General features: G+C 51.2%; 2 protein-coding genes and 1 long non-coding RNA gene across 6 annotated transcripts in view; 1 reads left to right on the forward strand and 2 right to left on the reverse strand.

Moving 5' to 3' along the window:
- Nucleotides 1–17297, reverse strand: part of GOLGA7B (golgin A7 family member B) — a 42958-nt gene extending 25661 nt beyond the window's left edge. For both annotated transcript variants that reach the window (XM_087862829.1, XM_087862826.1), the window contains exon 1: nucleotides 9309–17297. In XM_087862829.1, the coding sequence (XP_087718955.1) occupies nucleotides 9309–9347 (39 nt within the window). In that variant the 5' untranslated portion in view covers nucleotides 9348–17297. The remainder of the gene's footprint in view (nucleotides 1–9308) is intronic.
- Nucleotides 1–22335, reverse strand: part of ZFYVE27 (zinc finger FYVE-type containing 27) — a 94970-nt gene that overhangs the window by 13503 nt on the left and 59132 nt on the right. The gene's annotated exons all lie outside the window — the stretch shown is intronic.
- LOC148109783 (uncharacterized) lies at nucleotides 4788–17288 on the forward strand. 3 transcript variants are annotated; one of them, XR_015724764.1, is made up of 3 exons: nucleotides 4788–4927; nucleotides 6404–6811; nucleotides 17274–17288. It is a non-coding gene; the product is annotated as an uncharacterized LOC148109783 (long non-coding RNA). The 3 variants fall into 3 exon arrangements; XR_015724762.1 differs by lacking the exon at nucleotides 17274–17288 and adding an exon at nucleotides 8374–9312; XR_015724763.1 differs by lacking the exon at nucleotides 17274–17288 and having other exon boundaries at nucleotides 6404–8340.

Consider the following 22335-nt stretch of genomic DNA (forward strand, 5'->3'; position numbering starts at 1 on the left):
GAGGACTGCAGCTGGGGCCCTGCCCCCAGGATCTAAATGAGGCCACACAGGCTCCGGAGCTCCCAGGCACTGGATTGCTTTGGGACCTAGGGAACTGCCTCTGGAAAAAGATGGGACACAGGCTGCCAACCAACCACCCCCGCTGAGTGCACTGAGGTTTGTGGCGGGGAGGGAGCCCCTGAGCCGGTGGAGGGGGCCGTGTTTTGAAATGAGTGGGCAGGCCTGCAGAGAAGGATGAGGTTGTTGGCTAGAAGCCTGCAGCTCCTGGGCTTCTGCTGGAGAGACAGGAGAGACTGAGAAATACCTCTCCGAAGAAGCAAGGCGAGCTCGCAGGCCCTCGTCGTAGGCCACCACTCCCAGCAGGGAAGGCCAGCCCCTCCTTCCTACCCTCCATGCTCCAGAGACAATTAAAAAAAAAAAAAGCAACATGTATTATCAAACACCAATTCTGAGCTAGATGCTAGGGATACAGCAGGGCACGAAACAGTCAAAAAGCTCTGCCCTCGTGGGGCTTCTGTTCTAGTGGGAGTGATGAGCAATACACAACACAAATACACAGGATGTTAGAAGGTAATAGGTGCAGAGAAGGGATATAGAGGGGGAAAGGGAGATAGGGGGTGCCAGTGTGGGGGAGGAGAGGCAGCTGGCAATTTTAGATAGCTTAGCCAAAGAACTCACTAAGATGAGGACATTTGAGCAAAGATCTGAAGGAGCTAGGAAGTGAGCCATGTGCATTTCTGAGGAGGAACAGTTCAGTAAACAGAAACAGCAAGTGCAAAGGCCCTGAGGCAGGAGTAGCCTGGCCTGTTCAGGGCAGAGCAAAGAGGCCAGTGTGGAAGGGAAGCCACATCAGATGTGCGGGAAGAGGTTAGAGGAAGGTCAGGCCACATAGGGGCTGGAAGACTATTGCAAAGACTGTTGTTTCCAGGAGCCCCAAAGGCTTGTGAGCAAAGGAGGGACATGATCTACTCCATATTTTCACTGAATCACTCTTGCTGCTGTGTTAAGAATAGACCAAAGTAGAACTGGAAAGCCTGGTTATTACTATCATTACCATCGCCATCATCACTACCAACAACTACAATAACAAGACCAATTATTCAACCTGTGGCAGGCCCAGTGCCACCCATTTTATTTCATTAGCTAGTTTAAATCTCACAGCAACCCTGTACAGAGAGAGGGCCTTATTTTTCCCATCTTACAGTTAAGGAAACAGAGATTCAGCCAAAGTCAGAAAGTCACACAGACATGCCCCCTCCCCAATCTGGCCCCGCTCACCTGTCCAGCCCTGTGCCTCACACCCCAACTTCTTACCCAGCCCCATTCACCAGCCCCACACAGATACCCCAATTTCCCCAACTCCACAGCCTCCAGGCCTCTGAGCTTTCTTTACATGCTGTTTCACTCCCTAGAATGCTCTTCTCCCACTCCTAACTGCCACACAAACTCCAACTCATTCTTCGAGAGACAACTCAAGCTCTGCTTCTTTGGGGTGGCCCTCCCAGATTGCCTCCAGCGCGGTGGCCGATGTCTTCCTCCTGGAAATACCAGCATTGCAACCATCCCGCAGCTAGCCTCCCGAACACCACATAAGCTCAAGGCCAGGGCCAGTACTTCTTCCTTACATTCCCCAACAGTTTTGCAACGAGGTTCAAATCCTGCAGACACCGTATTGGGTTATCCTGGGATATTTCCAATTTCTCCAGTGCAATTATATTCTAAACATGTTTCCTTCATCCATGTTCATTTAAGTGCCCATAGCACTGACCTGGGACAGACAGGTGCAGGCCCTCAGGCTGACGGGTGCCATCATGCTTTTGGAGAATGATGCTTGCAACAAAAGAGGAGGTACAGAAGGCCGAGGGAGCCCTCTGTGCTTTAAAAAAAATCAGCCAGCCCCTAGTTCAAACCCTGCTCTGCCTCTTACCAGCAGTGTGGCTGTGAGAACATTATTTAGCCTGGGCCTTGCTTCATCATCTGTAAACTGGGGCAGATGATGTCCTCTGCAAAGGGCCACTGAGAACTGGGAATAGTGCACATGCAAGGCCTGGCCCCAAGCGTGCCCTCTGGAGATGGCATGAATGCCTCCTTGCCCACCCCTATCTCTAACCCAGGCCTAGCTTCAGAAGCGTCTCATACATTAGCACTTGGCCACTGTGCTCCTGGCCTCATACCCCGTGGGGACTCCTACAGTCATGAACCTGGAATCGCCCTCTGGCTGGAGGCCTAGCTCTGAGGCCGTGCCTGTAGCTTCCTGGCAGCTCACCTGGCCCTGGCCTCCCCCCGCCCGGAGCCCCCGCCACACGTGGCCCCCTGGCCCGTCCCCACGGCCTGAGTATGTCTACATGCTCACTGCTTCCCTTCCCACCCACGGTTCTGGCTCCACTGCTGCGAGGCCTTCCTGCCTGACGGGCAAGCCGGCCACTTCCACGCTTCCAGCAGATACTGGGAAATTATAAAGGGCAAGGCTCGTGTGGGGAATAAGGAGGAGGAAAGACCACCACAGAGCGGGTCGGAACTACGTTTGATGCCAGAAGCTAGGCAAATGTCCCTGCTGCTGGCCTTTCGAGGTATTGTAACATGCCAGGTCAGGGAGGACTGGAAAGTCCAACTCCCTCACTTTGCAAACGAGAGGCCAAGACAGGGTAAGGGATTAGCTCGAAGTCACAGTGAGCAAGGAAGAGCAGGGAGTCCGATCAGGGCTGCGGGCTTGCCGGTGGCCCTGGTCTTCCTCCTGCACCAGCCTCCCGCTCGGCAGGCGCTAAGCCGATCCGGACTAGATGACAGAGCAGAGTGTCCTGGTGAAGGCCCTCTGGTTCTGTTTCCCTCCAAACACACCAAAACCTTTCCAGTGCGTAATCCCCAAAAGCAGGACGCCTGCTGGCCGTGTCCTCAGTGGTCTCCAGGAAAGCCACGTGTCCGGGTTCTGGGCAACTCCCAAGCCACCTGATTCAGCTTCACATTCATGGTCTCCTGGGGCAGCTGACCTTCACAACTGTCCCTACATCCGTGGTGCAAAGAACAGGAAACCTGAACGGCATGCCGCACTTAAGGTCAGGGAAGCTGGGCTCTAGTTAGCCCCGGCCTTCTGAGGTCAGCGGCGCAGCTGACAGGAGGACCCGAGACACCTAGCCCTCACCCCGGGAGGCCCACTCAGCAGCTATTATGAACAAACTCCTCCAGGATCCTGATGCCTTGCCACATCAGGAACTACTGAACTACAGCCCTTCGCTTGGTGACGAGTCCCTTCCTCCACATCCTTACATTCACTGAGGGACAGGGACCTCACTACCTCACAAGTTAGAAATGTTCCAGCAGTAAGAGCATAGTATATGCCAAGCTGATATTACCTTCCCAGCCTTCTGTGGCAAAACAAGTCAATTGTCTCTTCTTCCTCAGGGATAATCATTAGGCCCTATCTGAGCACACCTTTCAGATGCCTGGCCTCCCAGTTGCTGTCCTTGGCCTGAGGGTTGCCAGTGTCCCCACCTGGGAGAGTGAGAGAGATTCTCCTTGTCCAGCACACAGCCTCCAGATGTGGGTCACTGCTCCTCCTCCTGTCCCCCACTCCCATCTGCCACTCATCTGTACTTACAATGTGCCAGGCACAGCGTCAAAAATGTAACCGCTGGACAGGACCTTCATACTCGCCTAGTTCAACCCTCTCACTTACCAGTGAGGGCTCTAAGACCAAGAGGAGGAAAATGACTTGTCCCAGGTCACCCAGCAAGTTTAGCCCATACTGGCTCAGTTGGCTCAGCCAGAAATCCCCAATGCACCCTACAGAAAGTGGGGGTGCTGACCACATCATAGCCAAATGGAGGACTCCTTGGCATCCCAGAATCAGTGCAGTGCCAATCACCAGAAGTTGACCGTCCTCCCAGAGCATCCCTGGCCCTGGCTCCCGACCACAGTTGGGGCTCTGCCCTGACATCTAGGAAGCTCTGGGGCCCTTAGTACCTGCAACCTGCTTGCGGAACATGGGGGGCATCAGAACGGACAGCACACAACCCCCCTCCAGGTTATTTATAAAGTGTTTTCAGATGAGTCAGGCACAGAGCTGCCCAGCACCAGCAGAAGCTGTTCCCTTGGAAATGCTAAAAATGATCCTGGGCTCTGGAATCCCACCCTGACCCTTACTAGCTTCTTGGAGAAAGTTCCAGGCAGGAAGCTGGGACCACCACAGGTCTATGGGACTTTCACGGTGCTCCCACTACTGGTCTGAGACCCAAGCAGGAACGTGAACATTGGCAGGCTAGTCTCATGGGGACAGATGGGGGAACTCCAGGCAGGGGAAGGAGGACCTCAGCCAGGTACCCTCTTGGCATAGACCACATGCGCCTTCCCGGCCAATGCCACTCCCCCTGCACCTTCCCAAGCCAGACTGACAGACAAGCCCAAGAAGACAGCTCCCACCCCCGCCCCCCAGGCACTGGCTCCCCCCACCTCCATTCCTGTGCGTACTGCTCTCCACCTCCGCCACCAGACCGGCTATTTATATCTCTGCAAAGGAAGCCGGAGCCTCCAAGCCTCTTTCCCTGCTTCCTGCTCCTGGCAGCACCCTAATTACTTCCTCAGCTGGGCGCCGCCTGCCACGGGCACCCTGGCTGGGGCCACCATAAATAACTGCCCCAGAGCTCACACCCAGCTTCCCACGGACGGCAGCCCAGATGCCCCCGCAGGGCGCATCACTACCCAGGGCCCGGCCCCGAAGAAGACGCACGTCCTTCTGTGAGCCTGAAGGCACATGAGGATCTTCGGAACCCCCCCTCTCCTCTGCAGCCGCAGCCGTGGCCCCTCATCTGTTCAGCGAAGCTCCAGAATGCCTGGCACAAGCGGCAGGAGTAGGGAGGGCAGCAGATGAATAAGCCGAATGTGCCCTCGAGGGAGGCAAACGGTAAACAGCTCGTTATACAACCGGAGTGAAGTAAGTGCTAAATTAAGGTACAAGCTGTGCGCGGCCTCCAGGCCTCCAAGTCTTCCTGACTTTTCTTATTATAAAAGAAATTCACGTTGCTTTTTTACACTCGTAAATGCAGATAACAAAAAGGAAATTACAATACATTCACTATACAGCCACCCAAGGGCAGCCTTGTCCAAGGCTGCTCCGTGACAGTCACTAGAACAATCAACATTCACAAGAAACGAATAGAAAGATTTCAAATCAGGATCATATGGATAGTATAACATGTTTGTGTAAAAAAAAATTACCTTTTCAAAAACTATTCAAATGCCTGGAAAATGTTTGGAAAGATACAGACCAAAGGGTTAACACTGGTCAGGCAAAGGGATAGGACAGAGGTGAACGAACAGATAAAGGGGAATTTTTCTTCTGGAAACGTCTTGATTTGAATTGTTATAATAAACATGTATTTATATAGGATTTTATAAGTCTTAATTACTTTAAAACTTTTAAAAATTGCTCAATAATTTCCAAAATTTTACAGCGTGCCATTTTATGTAAAATAATATGGCATAAAATTTTATAGTTGTGTTATCTTTGCACTTAGAATAACATACTCTTAGGGGCGCCTGGGTGGCTCAGTTGTTAAGCGTCTGCCTTCGGCTCAGGGCGTGATCCCAGCATTCTGGGATCGAGCCCCACATCAGGCTTCTCTGCTGGAAGCCTGTTTCTTCCTCTCCCACTCCCCCTGCTTGTGTTCCCTCTCTCGCTGGCTGTCTCTCTCTCTGTCAAATAAATAAATAAAATCTTAAAAAAAAAAAAGAATAACATAATCTTAAAAACTAAAAGGAGGTGCAGCTGCTGTGAAAAACAGTCTGGTAGTTTCTCAAAAGTCAAGCATAGAATTGCCGTATGACCCAGCAGCGCCTCTTGTAGGTTTGTGCTCACAAGAACTGAAAATAAGTCTTCAAGCAGAAACTGGCTCACAACTGTTCATGACAGCAGATTGTGGTGCACGCATACCATGGAATACTAGTCAGCCACACAAAGGAATTAAGTGCCGATTCATGCTACAAATTGGATAAACCTCAAACCCATTATGTTAAGGGAAATAAGCCAGACACAAAAGGTCACATATCATATGATTCCTTTTCTATGCAAAGACTAGAATGGGCAAATTCGCAGGGAAGGAAAGCGGATCAGTGGTTGCAGGGCGGGGGGGGGGGGGGGGAGTGGGGAGTGCGTACCGAACAGGCACGGTGTCCTCCTCGGGCAGTGAAAAGGTTTTGAGATTAGAGCGTGGTAGTGGTTGCACAACACTGTGAATGCACTAAATGTCACTGAATTGTACACTTTGAAATGTTTAATTGTGTTTTGTGAATTTCACCTCCATCGTTTTAAAAAAACACCAATGAAACATTAAGAAAAACTCAGTCTCACTTGGCCCTCATGCCTTCCCCACCCCAGTCATTGCACCTCACCACCAATATCTCCTTCCAGGGCTATACCTGTCCCAGCAGAATGGAGGCACGGGCCCTGAGAAGGCCACGAAGAGACAGAGGAGGGTCTGAGGGGGAGAGCACACAACCCTGAGTGAGAGAGGAGAGAGCAGGGCCAGAAGAGAGCAGGAGGACAGAGAGAAGAGGCATGGCCCCACTTGATTAAGAACTGCCCGGCTCTCACAGAACCTTCAGACAACTACGTCGGTACTGTTACCCCATTCCTTAGACCCAGATTCTGTGTGACTCCGGGCAGGGCTGAGACCTCCCGCACTGTGGAGGGCAGTCAGGGGCACCTGCTTGGAGCAGCCCCCAAAGCATCCCCATCTGCTCACCATCACTGCCCGGAGCCAGCTTCCTACAGCTGCCTGGTCCCGGCTCGTCACCCTCGGGCTCCTGCTGAAGGCAGGTAAGGAGCATGGGGATGGGGAAGACGGGGGGGGGGGGGTGAGGAGATGCAGGGCTGCCCTGCCTGGAGAGGGGCTCGTCCTGCCTCTGCCCCCTCCTTCTCTTCTTTAGAGTCTAGATGCAACCCTCTGCTGGCTGAGCCCTTCCCCATGCCTTACCCCGAGGTCAGGGCTGTGTTTAAGGCTTGGGCTCTCATCTAGTCTGCATGGGTCCAAACTCTGACTCAGTCATTTAATGGCTCAGCGATGTTGGGCTCCATTTCCTTAAGGGCTAAATGGATATAGTACAAGCCCCAACCAAATAAGACTGATAAATGAGAAAAGGCTCAAAAGGGTCATTAGCACAGTCATTGTCTGACTTTTCTTTTCGGCCAAGCATCTGCTGAGATGACCAAAGCTTCTGGGGTGCATGGGACTAGGGCTCTCTCTGGGCCCATCTCTCTCTGCAGCTGAGGAAAGTCCCTTGTTTTGGTAAATTCTAGTAAACTTGCCAGGTCTAAGGAGCGCTGATGGAGGCAGAATTGCACAGACATTGCAGGCCCATGCTCCAGCCAGCCCTACCCTGGCCTCCTCACAGCCTGGTATTTCCCTTTTTCCCTTCAGAGCCAAATAGTTCAACCCAGCTGCCCAGCTTCTCATATGGCTCCAGACAGTCCAATCCCTAATCATGAAGGTCAATGACACCTGTGTCAGGTTTTACAATCTACGAAGCATTTTCCCAGATATTACCTCACTTGGCTCTTACTAAAATCCAATGAGGCAAAGATCTCTGTTTTGTATATTCTAGATCAAGATTAGATAAAGATGTAGATCTAAATCATTCGGGTAATATTCTTTGTGCTGAACTCTACTTCGTCTGATATTACTGTAACCATTCCCGCCTTCTTTTGACTAGTGTTAGCGTGGTATACCTTCCTCCGCCCTTTTATGTTGAACATATTTGTGTCCTTATATTTAAAGTGTGTTTCTTGAAAACAACCAACGAAATTAAAAGGCAACCTACGGAATGAGAGGAAATATTGGCAAGCACATACCTGATTAGAGGTTAATATCCAAAATATATGACCATCTCTAAATGATGTTTAGACCATTTACATTTAATATGATTACTGCTATGCTCCTGTTTGAGTCTATCATCTTGCTATTTGTTTTCTATTTGTTCCATCTGTTTTTTATTGCCTTTTCCCACCTTCTTTTGGATTGAGTATTTTTTTTATGGTTCTGTTTTATTTCCTTCTTTGGTTTATTAGCTCTAACACTTTGCTATTTGGATAGTTGCTTTAGTGTTTATGACATACATCTCGACCCTATCACCGTCTACTTTCAAGTGATACTTTACCAGTTCACATCAAGTGTAAGAGCCTTACAACAGTATACTCCCGTTTCTCCCTTCTGGCCTCTGGCCCCTCTCCCTGCATTAGGACCTAGAAACTCACACAAGGCAGTAAGCTGAGATAATCACTGAGCTCATTGGGGTCACTGAACTTTGTGGCATAATGTCCAGTGTTTTGATAAACCTCTGTTTCATGTATTTGGTCTGTTTGTGGTTTTTTAATTGTTTCAGGTGGAAGGGTAAATCCAGTCCCTCTTACTCTATCTTGGATGGAAGCAGAAGTCCCCACTGTGTATATGAGGACACCAGGGCTCCGAGCTAAGCTCCTTGCCCAAGGCGAGGTAGCCAGTAAGTGGCCAGGTGGCACTCCAGCCACATCTCCCCACACCGGACCTGGTGCTCTCTTCCCTGCCCCACTGCTCCCCCATGAGCCACCCTGAGAGAGCAAAACGAGCCGGCGGCAGAATACAGCAGACTTTTGCCACCACAGCAAAAAGCTGCTCACCACGTTGTCACTGGTTTTGGAAGCCACCGTGATGATTATTTTGCATAAATTTATCCATTAGATAGTAACTTCCGGCATCTTCCAAGCCTCACCTCAAACGCTCCCTCCACAACTTCAGAAGCTTCTGTGGCAAGTTGCTGTGTTGACTGCTGTCTGTCTGCCGGGACCCAGGGCTCCGCCAAGGATGCTGGGACCCGCTCCCCACAAGGGTCCTCAGTAATCCACAATATGATGTGACTGACTGAATAGCCTCCCCCCATTTACCTTCCCATGAGCATTTTCTGGTTGAATCCAATGATGTAATTGGTGGAATTGCAGCCACTCTGACATATGGGGGGGGTGCTCAGTTGTAGGTAAGGCAGGAGGTCCCCTCTTTTATTCACACTATTCAACTCACCATAGGTCCAAGGACATATTTAGCTTCAAGGAGAGGAAAGAGATTGGTATCTTTCCTTAAAATCACTTGGGGCAGCTGGCCCAGGCCAACTCTGGCCAGAGTCTGATGGGAGAAGAAACACTAGAACAGCCCTCTTTGCTCCCCACCCTCCGTCCTGTGGACAGAGAGGAGCTGGGGGCTCCTTCTTCCCCAAGTCCTCTCCTCCACCAGCTGACACCTCAAATGTTTTGTTTGAGAAATCAGTCTGAAAGCAACAGCACTGACCTCCATTCCTGCCCACTGCTTGTCACAGGTGTATCCCATGTTAAGGCTCTGCCATTCCACAGCCGTGGGACGCGGACGACATGGTCCACGTGGCCAAGACTCAGGCTTCTCATCTGTAAACTGAGCCTGGGAAGAGCCACCTCCCCAAACTGGTTTTTAAATAGCAAACATGACGCATCTGGCACAGACTGGGAACTCGAAGCTCAGGCTTTCTTTCCACTCTCCTCAAACCCCCTCCACGTCAGTGCATGTGCTCTTATATTACCCAGAGAAGTCCCTGTCGTGCTTGGCGACTGCTGCTCACACGAAAATCAGTGAAAGGAAAACCAGTAAACACCACCTGCCCTGCACCATCCAGATAAGAGGCTCTCAAACTTTGCTGCACACCCGAATCCCCTGGGGGGGCTTTTAAAAACCCCAACGGCAGGCTGTACCCAGATGCATTAAACCAGAACCTCTGAACCGCATCATCAGGATTTTGGAAAGTTCCCTGGGGCTTCCAATGTGCAGCCAAGGCTGAGAACCAGTGGGCTTGTCTGAGAGACAGGAATGCCCTCAGTGTCCTCTCCTCCTTTGCCTGCTGTCCCAGAGCATGTCTCCAGCACATCACAGTCTCCCTGTAACGCAGTGACCAGAACCAGGGAAGGCAAGTGAGATCGCATCTAAGGAGACGCTCATTCTCAGGTCCTTACAAGTGCGGGGTGGCCACCTCTCGGCCCTGAGGAGGGCCCCCTCACCTTCTGCTCCCTAGACACCCCACTCTTAAGGAGGCACTCACTCTCAGGGTCATGCACCCTTCGCTGACAAGGCCCTGAGACTGAATGCCTGCTGACTCATTCCCCAGCCAAGTCCCTGCCCCGGCCACCCCCACAGACGCCTCCCCACCCCTGTCGTTGAAAGTTCCGAAGGTAGAAGTAGCCAAGGCCCTGCCCCATCCTGCCCCCAACTCCAGAAAGCATCTTCTCTGTGAACAAATCACCCAATCCTCCTCCATCTCTGCCCGGGGCCGCGGTGCCAGCCCCCTGGCCACGACCCAGCAACTGCCAGGCCACCTGGCAGAGAAGGCGAAGGGGAGACAAGGTGGCCCTCACCTGCCAGCCAGCCACTGTCCCACTCCCTGGAGTTGGCCCCTTGCCCACATGACAGTTCAAAGATTCCGAGAAATGACAAGGCTTGGCAAAGGCAGGAATGACCTTTCCTCCAGGTGCAGGGTGGGGACAGGAGAACAGGGTGGGGACAGGAACTTTCCAAGGCTGGAGAAAATGTTAGCCTCGGCCTGCTGGGGGCCTCGGCTGTGCCCAGAAGGGCGGTGTTAGAACAAGGGTGCAATAGGGGAGCTGAAAGGTAGAGCGGGGTCCCCAGCCTTGCCCTAGAAAACAGGACATGTCTGACCCCACTGTCCTCTAAGCCCCAGCCCCCTCTTCTTTGTGGTTCTCAAATGTGAGTGGCCTCAACGATTCCCTGGGGAACTTTCCTCCAGGTTCTGCTGGGGTAGTGCTGCGCTCTACCCAGGTGATTGTAATCCAGGCGGCCCATACTCTGAGACCCACTTCCATGGGCCTTGGTGCCATCACCTCGGCTTCTGCTCCCCCACTCACCCCACCCCCAGCACATGCTGTAAATCCTCCCTCTGGAAAGGATGCGATGAACCCATTCACCCTGAGGAGCGGGAGACTCCGGAGACTTGGAGAGGGCCGCTCTAACAGGACATCAAGTGAGGTCAAGTCCCAGAGCCCTCCTCTGTGAAGCGGGCACGAACCCCTCCCATCCAAATCAGCTCACAGGTCTGCAGGGCCCCGCAGGGAAGCACTGAGGAGGGGGACCAGTCATGATGCCACAGGGAGTGGGGGACTACTGCAAACCCAGCGGGCATGCCCGTCTGAGAGGCCAGGGAGGGGGCAGCCACTTCTCGGCCCTGCCAGCTGAGGCCATGTAGCAGTGCACACCAGGGCTGCCAGATCTGATTCGTCAGGGAAGCCAGAAATCAGATTTTTATGGGCAGTTCCAAGTTTTAAACCATGGGGGCCAAAGCAAGCACATCTGAGGGCCAAATCTGGAGGCAAGTAGGCCACCTGTTTGCGGCCCGGTCTAGACAGTGAGTCCCTTGGGTTGAGAGGTCCTGTGTGTAGCCTTACACACTTGATGTCAGCACACTGCCCAGCGACCCCAAGGGTTCCCAGTAAATGTTGCTACGTGAGCAAATAAGCAAAGATACAGCATGGTAGGCAGGCAAAATTCCTGCCCTACACCTATGGTCAGCCGGGTGAATCAGCAGGGTGGGGCCCCTTCTGAGAGCCCCATCCCCCCTCCCTCTCAGAGGAGGCCTAGACTAATGCCTAACTCAGCCACACCTGGGAATGGCCCCTTCTAGCATCTCTGTCTGTTCTGTGAGCATCCCCTACTCACAGACCTCTCCTGGGTCTCCAGCTTCATCCACTCCTGCCCCAAGGCCTCCCAGTATCTCTTGCCTCCAGCCAGGACCGGGACCCAGCCCTCCAGGCCCTATTTCATAGAGCAGCCCCTGCTCACCCTCACTCCAGGCCTCTTCTCAGAAATCTTTGCTCACGGTGCCCAGCCCAGCCCAGGCCCAGCACCTCAGAGCCCTGCGATGGCAAGAGCTAGCAAAGCCTCCCAGCTGCCCCTAGGAGAAGGGGGTGGAGGGAAGGCCCAGTTTTGGGGCCAGTGGAGGCATCTATATGTCCTGGGACACTGCCTGCTAGAGGAAGCATATCTGAGGGTTCTGCCCATCTCCGGAGACAAAGCAGACTGCTACGGGCGGTGCGCAGAAGGGAGGAGCGCCGCCCATCAGGAAGATTGGCTGATAAGCTGCCTAAAATTCATTGGAAAAGGAAAATAGAGGTGAAGGTATTGCGGGGCTAATGTGAGGTACAGGGTATGTAATGTCACCTCATATGAAGTTCAAGAGTGAGGTGAGGACAAGCTGGGTTAATGGGGCAGGGAGTGGTGTGGGAGGTGGGGGGCTGAGGGCCAGGGGGACAGGAAGCTCTGCAGTGACGGAGATGTCCCATATCCTGACCTCCATGGCACTTATATAGCATATACCTACAGAAAAATACATCAGCTCTACAGCACACTTAAAGATCGGTGGACTTTACTGTATGTAAATTTAATCTCCACAACAAAGAACAAAATAGCAATGGAGGGGCGCCTGGGTGGCTCAGTCAGTTAAGCATCTGCCTTCGGCTCAGGTCATGATCCCAGGGTCCCACGTGGGTTCCCTGCTCAGCAAGGAGTCTGCATCTCCTGTCCCGCTTCCTCAACCCCCCCCTTTCTGTGCTCTCTCGTGCTCTCTCTCTCTCTCTCTCTCAAATAAATAAATAAAATCTTTTAAAAAATAAAAATAAAAAATAGCAATGGAAAAGTCCTCTCGCATATACCCACAAATCAAGAAGCTGGAGACCTGGGACCAGCCTTCTGGGAAAGCTTAAAAAGAGGCAAAAAGGCCATGTTCCAAATGAGCCATGGAACATATTTCTAGCAAAATTAGTCAGCCAGCAGGTGACCAAGTTCAAGTGCAAATACATAATTGAAAATGTGTTCATGAAAGGCACGGAGTGACTGTGGCCCCTTAGAGCACTGCAGCCACCTCCCTTTAAAGTCCTTTGGCCTCCTGTCCTAAAGCCACAGCAACCCTGGGGGGTGACTATTATGTCTCCAATGCAGCGTGGCATAAACAGAGGCCTAGGGAATTTCCAGGACCTGTCCAAGGTCACACTGGCCATGCCAGGACTCAAAGCTCAGCATCAGACTACAGAGTCTATGCCCTTGCTTCTCCTACAGAAGAAACCATGCCTGTCCCTGGGTGCCTGGGTGGCTCAGTTTGTTAAGCGTCTGCCTTGGGCTTGAGTCATTATCCCCAGGTCCTGGGATCGAGTCCACACTGGTCTCCTTGCTCAGCTGGGAGCCTGCTTCTCCCTCTGCCTGTTGCTCCCCCTGCTGTGTTCTCTCTCTCTCTCTCTGACAAATATATAAACGAAATCTTATAACAAAAGAAAAGAAGAAAGAAAGAGAAAGAAAGAAGGGAAGGAAGGAAGGAAGGGAGTGAGGAAGGAGAAAGAGAGAGAAAGAAACCATGCCCATCCCAGGGACCAGGTAAAGCAATACAGATGTGTGGAATTCTTTGACTATAACAAAAACCAATAACTAGGGATAGTCATCATTTTATCCAAACTGGATTTGGGGAATAATTTTGTGATGGGGGTTAATGGTCAGCCTTTTCTTCAGAAAAATCTCTGTTCTCAAGAGTCAGTGGTCTGAGAAACGTCAGGGTGAGAGCTATCTCTAGCTCTCTCCTCCATATCCTACACGGCTGGCAGGAGGGCAACACTGATATTTGCTGAAAGAGGACATACTTCCCTTTGAAGATTTTAGAACAAACCCCAAGGAGGGCATCAATAGCTACGAAGAAGGGTGTGACCATGTAGGAGGTGGGTTGCCCTTCATCAGAAACTAAGGTCTCCTCAGACAAGCACAGGGCAGCCCTGACGACTTGAGCCAGTGGGTTGATGGTGACACAAGAAATTAGAAATGTGTTGGACACTGTTAGTGTCTACCCTAAAGCCATCTCCCCCTCCTCCTCATTATAGACCCTGGTTGTTCTAGCCCCAGAAGGTGACGTGGGTTGGGGCGAAAGCCAACACAGTACCCCTGTGTGCTTTTCCCAGATCCTCGCTTTTCCCAGATTCTCACTTTCCCAGTTTCCCTTGTAGTCAGGATACAGTTCAAGCCAAAGAGACATCATAAAGATAAATCTGCTGAAATGCTTCTTGCTTCCTAATAAAAGAGATACCACTTAATGGAAGTGTCTCACCTGCCTTGAATGTGGTTGTGTGTGGCATGATGGCTGGAGCTGTGGCAGCTATCTTGCCATCAAAAGGTAATAAACTTAAGTAAAAAGGATGGCTCAGTAAGGAGATCAAAAAAGTCTGGTTCCCTGTTGACATTTTGTTCATCAACTCTGAATCGAACTTCGTACTGTGATAATTCAGTGTCATCATGGCTTAAGCCATTGCCTATTGGGTCTTCCATTACATGTATCCTCTCTGACACAAAGGGCAGAGGCAAATAGACAGCCTACAGGATTCAAGTCACACGAACGAGACCAGATAAGATGCAGGGGCAGGCCAGTCAAAGACCCAGAGGACAGTAGGAAGCAAACCTCAGGGGCATCATCAGGCCCAGGAATGAGTCCTCAGCATCTCCTGAGCTTTCTGGCCCACCCACAGAAGCCTATACGTGCTCCACTGGCCCACCCTTTGATGTTACTGCAAGTGTCTCTCATCAGTGATTACCCAAAGCTAAGGCAAAAGGAACCATGGCCCTTCACAGCCACAGAGTCACAGGGATCTGGGGGCTTGACACCCTGTCACCTTGGACAGAGAGACGCTAACATGCTGGGCAATGAGATCTCTTTTCAAGTCAGCCCGATACTGAAAAACAGCTAGAGTCATTGTGCTGTGGCCCATGCATTAATCAGTAGGGCAGATCAGTATGGAAGATCTCTCAATTCTTTCCTCATGGTAAATTATTGTAAACTTTTTATATTATAATGACCTGTTAAAGTCAGGAAGTAAGCTGCAAAATCCACATGAATTAAAGATCAGACGTGAGGCTTCAGATACATTTCTCACCGTGGCAGACTCGAACAGGATTCACACTCCTCTGTTGCCAGGGGTGCTGGGGGGGGGAGGGGCGGCGGACACTCACCACAGCCCGTGAGCCAGTTTACCAGCAGGGAGAGTCTATCCTCAGAGCACCCAACTGGGGCAGGTCAGAAAGGGTACCTCAAGATCTACAAGACAAGGGAGCTCAGATTCATGGCCAGAAAAAAAAGCCACGAGTCTGGGAGCTAGTTCAGGATCCGTCTGAAGGGGGAAATCTGGGTCTAGTGGTAAAGCTGAGCTCTGAGATCCAGAACCAGCTGGAACAAGGCAATAGCAGAAGCAAAAAGAAGCAGAAGCAGCCTTAAAGAAAGATCTGCTTTGCCGGTGAGTTCTTCGTACCACCTGCAGCAGGGGAGTCGAGACCTGCAGAGGGAGGAAAGCGCTCGGCTGGTTAAGGACAGGCGGTGGGAGTGTGGCTGAAACCAGGGCTCTCGCAGTGAGTCATGCCTGGGGAGTGATCATCACAATGGCTTTCATGCCAGAGCCTCCCATGTGCCACACACCACGCTAAATGTCTTTTCCAATCCTCACAAAGCCCCAGGATTTCGACCCTATTATCATCACCACTTAACAGATGAGAAACTGAGGCCAAGAAAGGTTAAGTCAGTTTCCCAAAGTCTCACTGCTGGTAAGTGGCAAAGGCAGGTTTCCGAAGCCCAGCCTCAGAATCCCTTCTATAATCTCAAGTCTACTCGCCCTTCCCCTCCATGAGCTCTTCCCACAGCAGGTGGCCGGGTGGCCGCTGCTGCCCATCCCATGCCCACTCCCAGCAGTGCCTGTGACAGTGCGTTGCTGCCAAGTTGTTGATCGCTGCCAGGCGGTGACCTGGTGACACCTGGTGTGTGTATCTTGTCTCCCCAGCAGTGCTGTAAGCTCCATGGGGACCATGACAACTAGGAATGGTGTCAGCCGCAAGTGACAGGAGGCCCAACAAAAGCTCCTGTAATAAAGACACTAGCTCATACAACAGGAAGCCTGAAGGCAGAGATCTTCCAGATTACGTTAATTTAGTGGCTCAACAAAACCAAGGCTTCCGTCAGGTCTGCCTCCCTAGCATCCTTCAGGCTTTCCCAGGCGTGGTCATCAAAGGGCTGCAGCAGGGACAGAACCAGAGTGGGCCAAGAACATCCAAGGCGGGGAGGAGCCTGGCATCCCTTGTCCTCAGAGCCAATTGCTCCCCTGAGATGCTGTAATGTATAGTAAGAAATAGATATTCAGTCTTTGTCCTTGTCCCTGGCACAGAGCTCCAAAGCCTCTGGAATTTCCTAAAGGAGGAGAGTCATCGAAGTGCAAGGAACATCTTTTGTTATTCATAATGAGACCCTTTCAACCGCACCTTACTTTACATTAATGAGGTGATCTTTGGAAATCCCCTAGAACACCAACCACAGGGAAGGGGGTGGGGGGCTAGTTGTCCGGGGAGCAGCCCTGTGACTTGAGGGTGGGGATTTCAGTCCCACCCCTCAACATCCTGGGGGGGGGGGAGCCAGAGAATGGGTTCAATCACCAATGGCCAATGGTTTCATCAGTCTCACCTATATGATGAAGCATTCATTTAAAAAAAAAAAAAAAAGCCCTAACTGAAGTGGGTCAGAGAGCTTCGAGGCTCACCAGACAGGGCCCCTCCCCCAAACCTCGCCCTAAGTGTCTCTTCGATCTGCCTGTTTCTGAGTTGTATCCTCTTACCATAAACCGGTAATCCAGGAAGTAAACTTGTCCTGCGTTCTGTGACCCATTCTAGCAAAGTATCTGAACCCAAGGAGGGGATTGTGGGAACCTCCAATTTATAGCCGGTAGTTGAGAAGTATGGTAACAACGGAGACTTGGGATTGCCGTCCAAAGCGGGTGGAGGCGGGGGCAGTCTCCTAGGCCTGAGCCCTCGGCCTGTGGCAGCTGATGCTCACTCCACGTAGACAACGTCAGAACTGCACCCCCTCTGGTGACCGGGAGTACCAGAATTGCGAGTAGAGCGTTGAGCGGAGAAGCAGAGAAGTTTCTCCTTTATGTCCCTCTTCACATAGCTGTCCTGATGTCTCACGGGCCAGCCCTTCATCACACACCCGGACCTAAGACAGCCACGAGCAAGAGGGCTGGGATTATTGTGGTCGACTTCGGGGGTCTCACACACACACACACAACCCTTGAGAGTGTCTGATTTCCTTGGTCTGGAGTGTCTCTCCCCATCAAGGTTTTCTTTCTTTCTTTCTTTCTTTCTTTCTTTCTTTCTTTCTTTCTTTCTTTCTTTCTTTTTTTTTGAAGATTTTATTTATTTATTTGACAGAGAGAGAGACAGCCAACGAGAGAGGGAACATAAGCAGGGGAAGTGGGAGAGGAAGAAGCAGGCTCCCAGCGGAGGATCACGCCCTGAGCCGAAGGCAGACGCTTAACGACTGAGCCACCCAGGCGCCCCCCCATCAAGGTTTTCAAACGTCCATGGGTGAGGCTAATGTGCAATCTGGGGTCAGAATCACTGCTTTGTGTTCTCTCTCACTGTCTCTCTCTGCCAAATAAATAAATAAAACCTTTAAAACAAAAAAAATTTTTAATTAAATTAAAATGAGCACTTGGCCTTTGTGGCCGGGGAAGGGGTCAAGAAGCGCATGGCTGCCCACACCTGAACAAAACCCGAGTCAGGCTGAGGGGACGGCTGTACGATCCAGTACAGGGCCCTGGACCCCCGCGCCGGCCACAAGTGCTCAGTCTAAACACGGGCACTACTGACAGTGCCACACATTCCCAGGCTGGTTTGAAAACGCCTCTGCACCCCCCGAACAGCAGTGGGTTACCTCATAGCATTGCTTGTTTACTAATGTATTCCCTTTGCGATGACACGGGTATATTTATCCACAAATATATGTGTCCATGTACATACACACATTAGATGGGAGTGGTGTCAAGCTCTGAGAATATTAACAATAATTATACTAACCAATGCTTCCTTTGGCTGTTCACCGTGCCTGCCAGGCCCTGTGTCCGGCAGCAGAGCCTCTGCTAAAGGCATGACTACCATGTGGGCAGGCAGAATTTGGCATCATGATGAAGAATGCACACTCCAGGGCCACTTCAAAGCTCTACCACGGAATGTTCTGTGGTTTAGGTAGGTCTGTAACTCCTCTAAGCCTCAGTTTCTCCATCTGTGAAATGGGGATCCTAATAAAGCGCTGGCTTTGTTGTTCTAGCTGACTTTGGGTGGAGACCCCAGCTCCGGCACAAACTAGTCTTGTAACCTTAGGAAGATCTCTTCACCTCTTTGGGCCCATATTTCCCCATCTGTAAAATGGGGATAATAAAGGCAACTTTATCAGGATGTTGGGAGGAGTAAATGAAGATACCTAGAAAGTTCAGAGCACAGAGTCATCATTCAAAAGAGCACCCAGAAGAGCAAAGTGTCTAGAGATCACATTAGATAAAGACTGGTCGAGAAATTCCAGGATCTTGCTAGGACAGCGGCTTTCGGGTGTCTGAAGAGCTGGCACGCGGAAGAAGCATTAGGCCTAATGTGAGGCTGGAGGGCAGAACCAGAGCCGCAGGGGGAAATCGCAGGGACGGAGATGCAGGTCTAAGCAAGAAAGACTCACCCAACCCACCAGGAACAAGAGCCTCGTGGGTGGTGACTCTGGAGACCTAGACACCGTCAGGCAGAGGCCAGAGCCAAGATCCCACTATCTCTGGGTGGTAAACACATGAAATCAAATCAAGAAAACCTAGCCCTAGCTCCCCAAAATGCTAAGGGGCTTCTCTCTTATACAGTATTCCTCAAACTTTTACCTGCATTAGAACCACTGGGGGGGGGGGGCACGTCCTAACACCTGACTCCAGTCCCCACTCTTAGAGATTCAAATTCAGCAAATCTGAGCTGGGGTCTTATTTTCAACGGGACAATGCAGGCTCACATGGCCCAAGCACCAAACTTGAAGACACCAAGCCTAAACTCCCACCTGCTACTATTTCAGAGCCCCCAAATTTGCGGCTGAGCCCATAGTTAGAAACAGTTCAAACAGAGAACCGCTTTGAGTTGAGAAAGACGGGCCCAGGGAATCACGCCCAGAAGGTGCCCAGAGAGAGAACAACGCAGGTGCTAACGAATTCTAGTCCTAAATCAGGAGGTGTGGCGTGCGGTGCCTAGGAAGAAGGTATTCAGTGCGATTGCTGGGAAGGTCAGGGAGACACAGCACATCAGAGTGCTGACAACAGGCACCCACACAGCCGGCCCTTGGGCCAAGAGCTGCGGAAGACATGGAAGGGAAGAGGGACGGGACACAATTAGAGCACACCCCTCACCTTCGAGTCTCTATAAGTGGCACTGCAAGAATTGGCTCACTGTTGGGGTCACCGAAAGTGTGGCTACCAAGGCACAGCCCAAACCCTTCTACACAGCAAAGTCCCCCAGAGTCAGGCCCCAGCCCACCCTGCAGGTGGCTTTTTCCCTGAGCGGCCCCTCCTGGAGCTGAATGATTTGCCAGAAACTGGGAATTCTGTGGGCAAACTTAGTCCCAAAGCATCCCCGGCTCCAGCCACGTGGCCCTTGCCAGTCTGACCCCGTCAGCTCTTGCTCATTCTCACAGGCACTCCGCTCCCCAGCCCTGTGTGCCTCCGCCAATTCCACTTGGCTGCAAGACCCCATCAAACGTCTCTTCTCCTGGGAAGCCTTTCCCAGCACCCTGGACACACGCGCACACACACAGCAATCTGTCCTCCTGCCTCTGGGCACCCCTAGCACCTGCCGCATTCCGGAGCAGAGCTGAACACACTCTCACGCAGCCTCACAAGGGGCGGGGTCTTTGTCTGTTTGCTCCACTGGTGTATCCCAAGCACCCAGGATAGTGCCTGGCACATAGGAGATGCTGTGTAAGCATTTGTTGAATGAATTAATAAACTTTCAAGACAGAAGCTGCCAGCCATTTCAAGCAGGTTAACCAGCAAATCACCTTGGGATCAATGTTCTCAGTTTGGGGAATAGACTCCTGGGAACCCCTCTTCGTAAGGCAAAGGTAAGACAAGGAGACATTCGTCCCCCCAGAACCACTTATGGCCCAACAAAGACCACTGCTCTCAATCTCCTGCAGCACTCAGAGAGGACTCCTGAGGACCAGGGGGGACATTCGCAAGGGGTCCACAAAGTCTGCTGAAGGAAGTCCTGCCGAGCCCTACACCCTCAAAGAGGGATGTGATGAGAAGTTCTCCAGCGAAAGGATTTGATGCTGAGTCGAGCCCTACTGTTGGGCCCTGACGTCTCAAGGAAGGGCAACAGCTTGGGACCAAGCTGACTCCCTCCTAGAACCCAGCCCCTCGGCCGCTGAGTGAGCATGAACTAATGGAAAGAACGGGAACTTCAGGAGCCCAAGGACAGGCAGCCCTGCAGCCCGCGGGAGACCCAGGCCACCGCATCCCTGAGGTAGCAGGTGAGGACGTACAGGGCCACCGGGACTGGGGCCAACAGCTGAGCCCCTGAGAGCTGGGGCCTGTGCTCAGACCGGTCGGCCCCTCCAGCCCCCTTCCTGCTCAGAGCTTGGCAGCACGACCCAGCCCATGGAACCGAGTAAGCGCCATAGATTCTGGGATAATTTAGAAGTGGAGAGGAAGCCTCACTAGGGAGATACCAGCCAATGGATTTTTTACATGATTAATTGGAAAAATAAGAGCTGTGATTGCATTTTGGCAAGCTGGTAATTTAGCGCCCATTCAAACCATTGTTTTTTAATTATTTACGCAACATGTATTTAGCAAGGATGAGGAGAAACTGATTTTCTCTTATAAAACTTGAATACCTTTCTTTAGGTTTAAAATAATGGATTTATTGCATGCATTTATTATAGGCAACTTTCTAAAACAGACAGCTTCCTGGGACGCAGAGACACCATTTAAAATTTAGATGCTAAAATAAATCACTTGTCCCTGGTAAACAGCACTGCGCAGGCATTCATCAGTTTCACGGCCTCAACTGGCGGATGCTGGTAAACGCAGTGACCTGCAGAGGGGGCTCGGACCAGGGGCTGGCTGGCTGCCGCACAAACAGGGAAGAAGAGAAACACCACGGGTACAGAAGTAGGTCGGCAGTAGTGAGGAGGGCTTTTGTCCTGTTTTGCCGTCTCCACGTGAGCGCACTTCTACAGAGCGAGCCAAACCAATACATGTAGGCCAAGGGTCGGCAAACTTTTTCCGTAAAGGGCCAGATAGTAAATATTTTAGGTTTGGAAAGCCAGGAGGCAAAACTGAACAACAGTTCTAGCTAAAGGGCTACATGGTCTTTTTTTCACATTTACATTTAAAGCTGTGAAAACCATTCTTAGCTCTCAGGCTGGAGGAGGCCAGGTGGTGGGCTGGATTTGGGCTGTGGGCCACCGCGTGCCAACTCCTGATTTAAATCAGGCAGTTATCAAAGGAATATGGAACCCGATGGCCCAGGCCCCAGATGTATGACCTACTAAAGTATCGCTTCCTTGCCTTTATCAGGGCAATTCCATTGCTGATAACTGCTTAAAACAATCCTAAATAAAATCATGATACTACCCGATGTTTACAGAGCACCTTATAGCTTCTTCCCCATCTTAATAAATGCCACCATCACCTCCAAACCAAACACCAGCCAGTCATCCCTAATTCTATTCATGCCCTTCCTTTCTACTCCCAGCAAGTTCTGAGGGTCCTCCTCCAAACCAGATCTCAGAACTGACCACTGAACTCAAACAGATACTTGCATACCGAGTTCACAGCCCGTGCCTCACCATAGCCAAAGGTGGAAACAACCCAAACGTCCATCCACGGGTGAATGAATGAACACAATGTGCTCTGTCCACGCAATGGAAGGTCCCCTCAGCCTGAAAAAGGAATGAAGTTCTAATCCATACTGAACCTTCAGGATGTTATGCTAAGTGAAAAAAGCAGTCGCAAAATGACATGACAAATACTGTATGAGTCCTACAGTACTTAGAGCAGTCACGCCCAGAGGGGCAGCAATGGGATAGAGGCTGCAGGGCCTGGGGTGGGAAGGATGAAAGAGGATTAGTACTTAAAGGTACAGATGATTAAAAAAAAAAAAAAAAAAGTTGGGACGGTACAAAAGTTCTGGAAATGGATGGGGGTAATGGTTGCACAACATTGTGAACATCCTTAATGCCTGAATTGTATACTTAAAAATGGTTAAAATGATAAATTTTATGTTATGTATACCTTATCACAATTCTAAAAATTAAAAATAAAAAACCATTTTTAACCCGCCCAGCAATGCCATCTCCCCTGCCACCACACTAACGCAAGTGACTATGATTTCTGGCCTCTTAGTCTCCCGGTATCCCCTCTTGTCCCCTACACTGCACTGCCCCCAGAACCACAGAAATTATGTA

This window comes from Ursus americanus, chromosome 6 (genome assembly GCF_024610735.1).
Source record: "Ursus americanus isolate L20-20 chromosome 6, mUrsAme1.1.p, whole genome shotgun sequence".
Lineage (NCBI taxonomy): Eukaryota > Metazoa > Chordata > Mammalia > Carnivora > Ursidae > Ursus > Ursus americanus.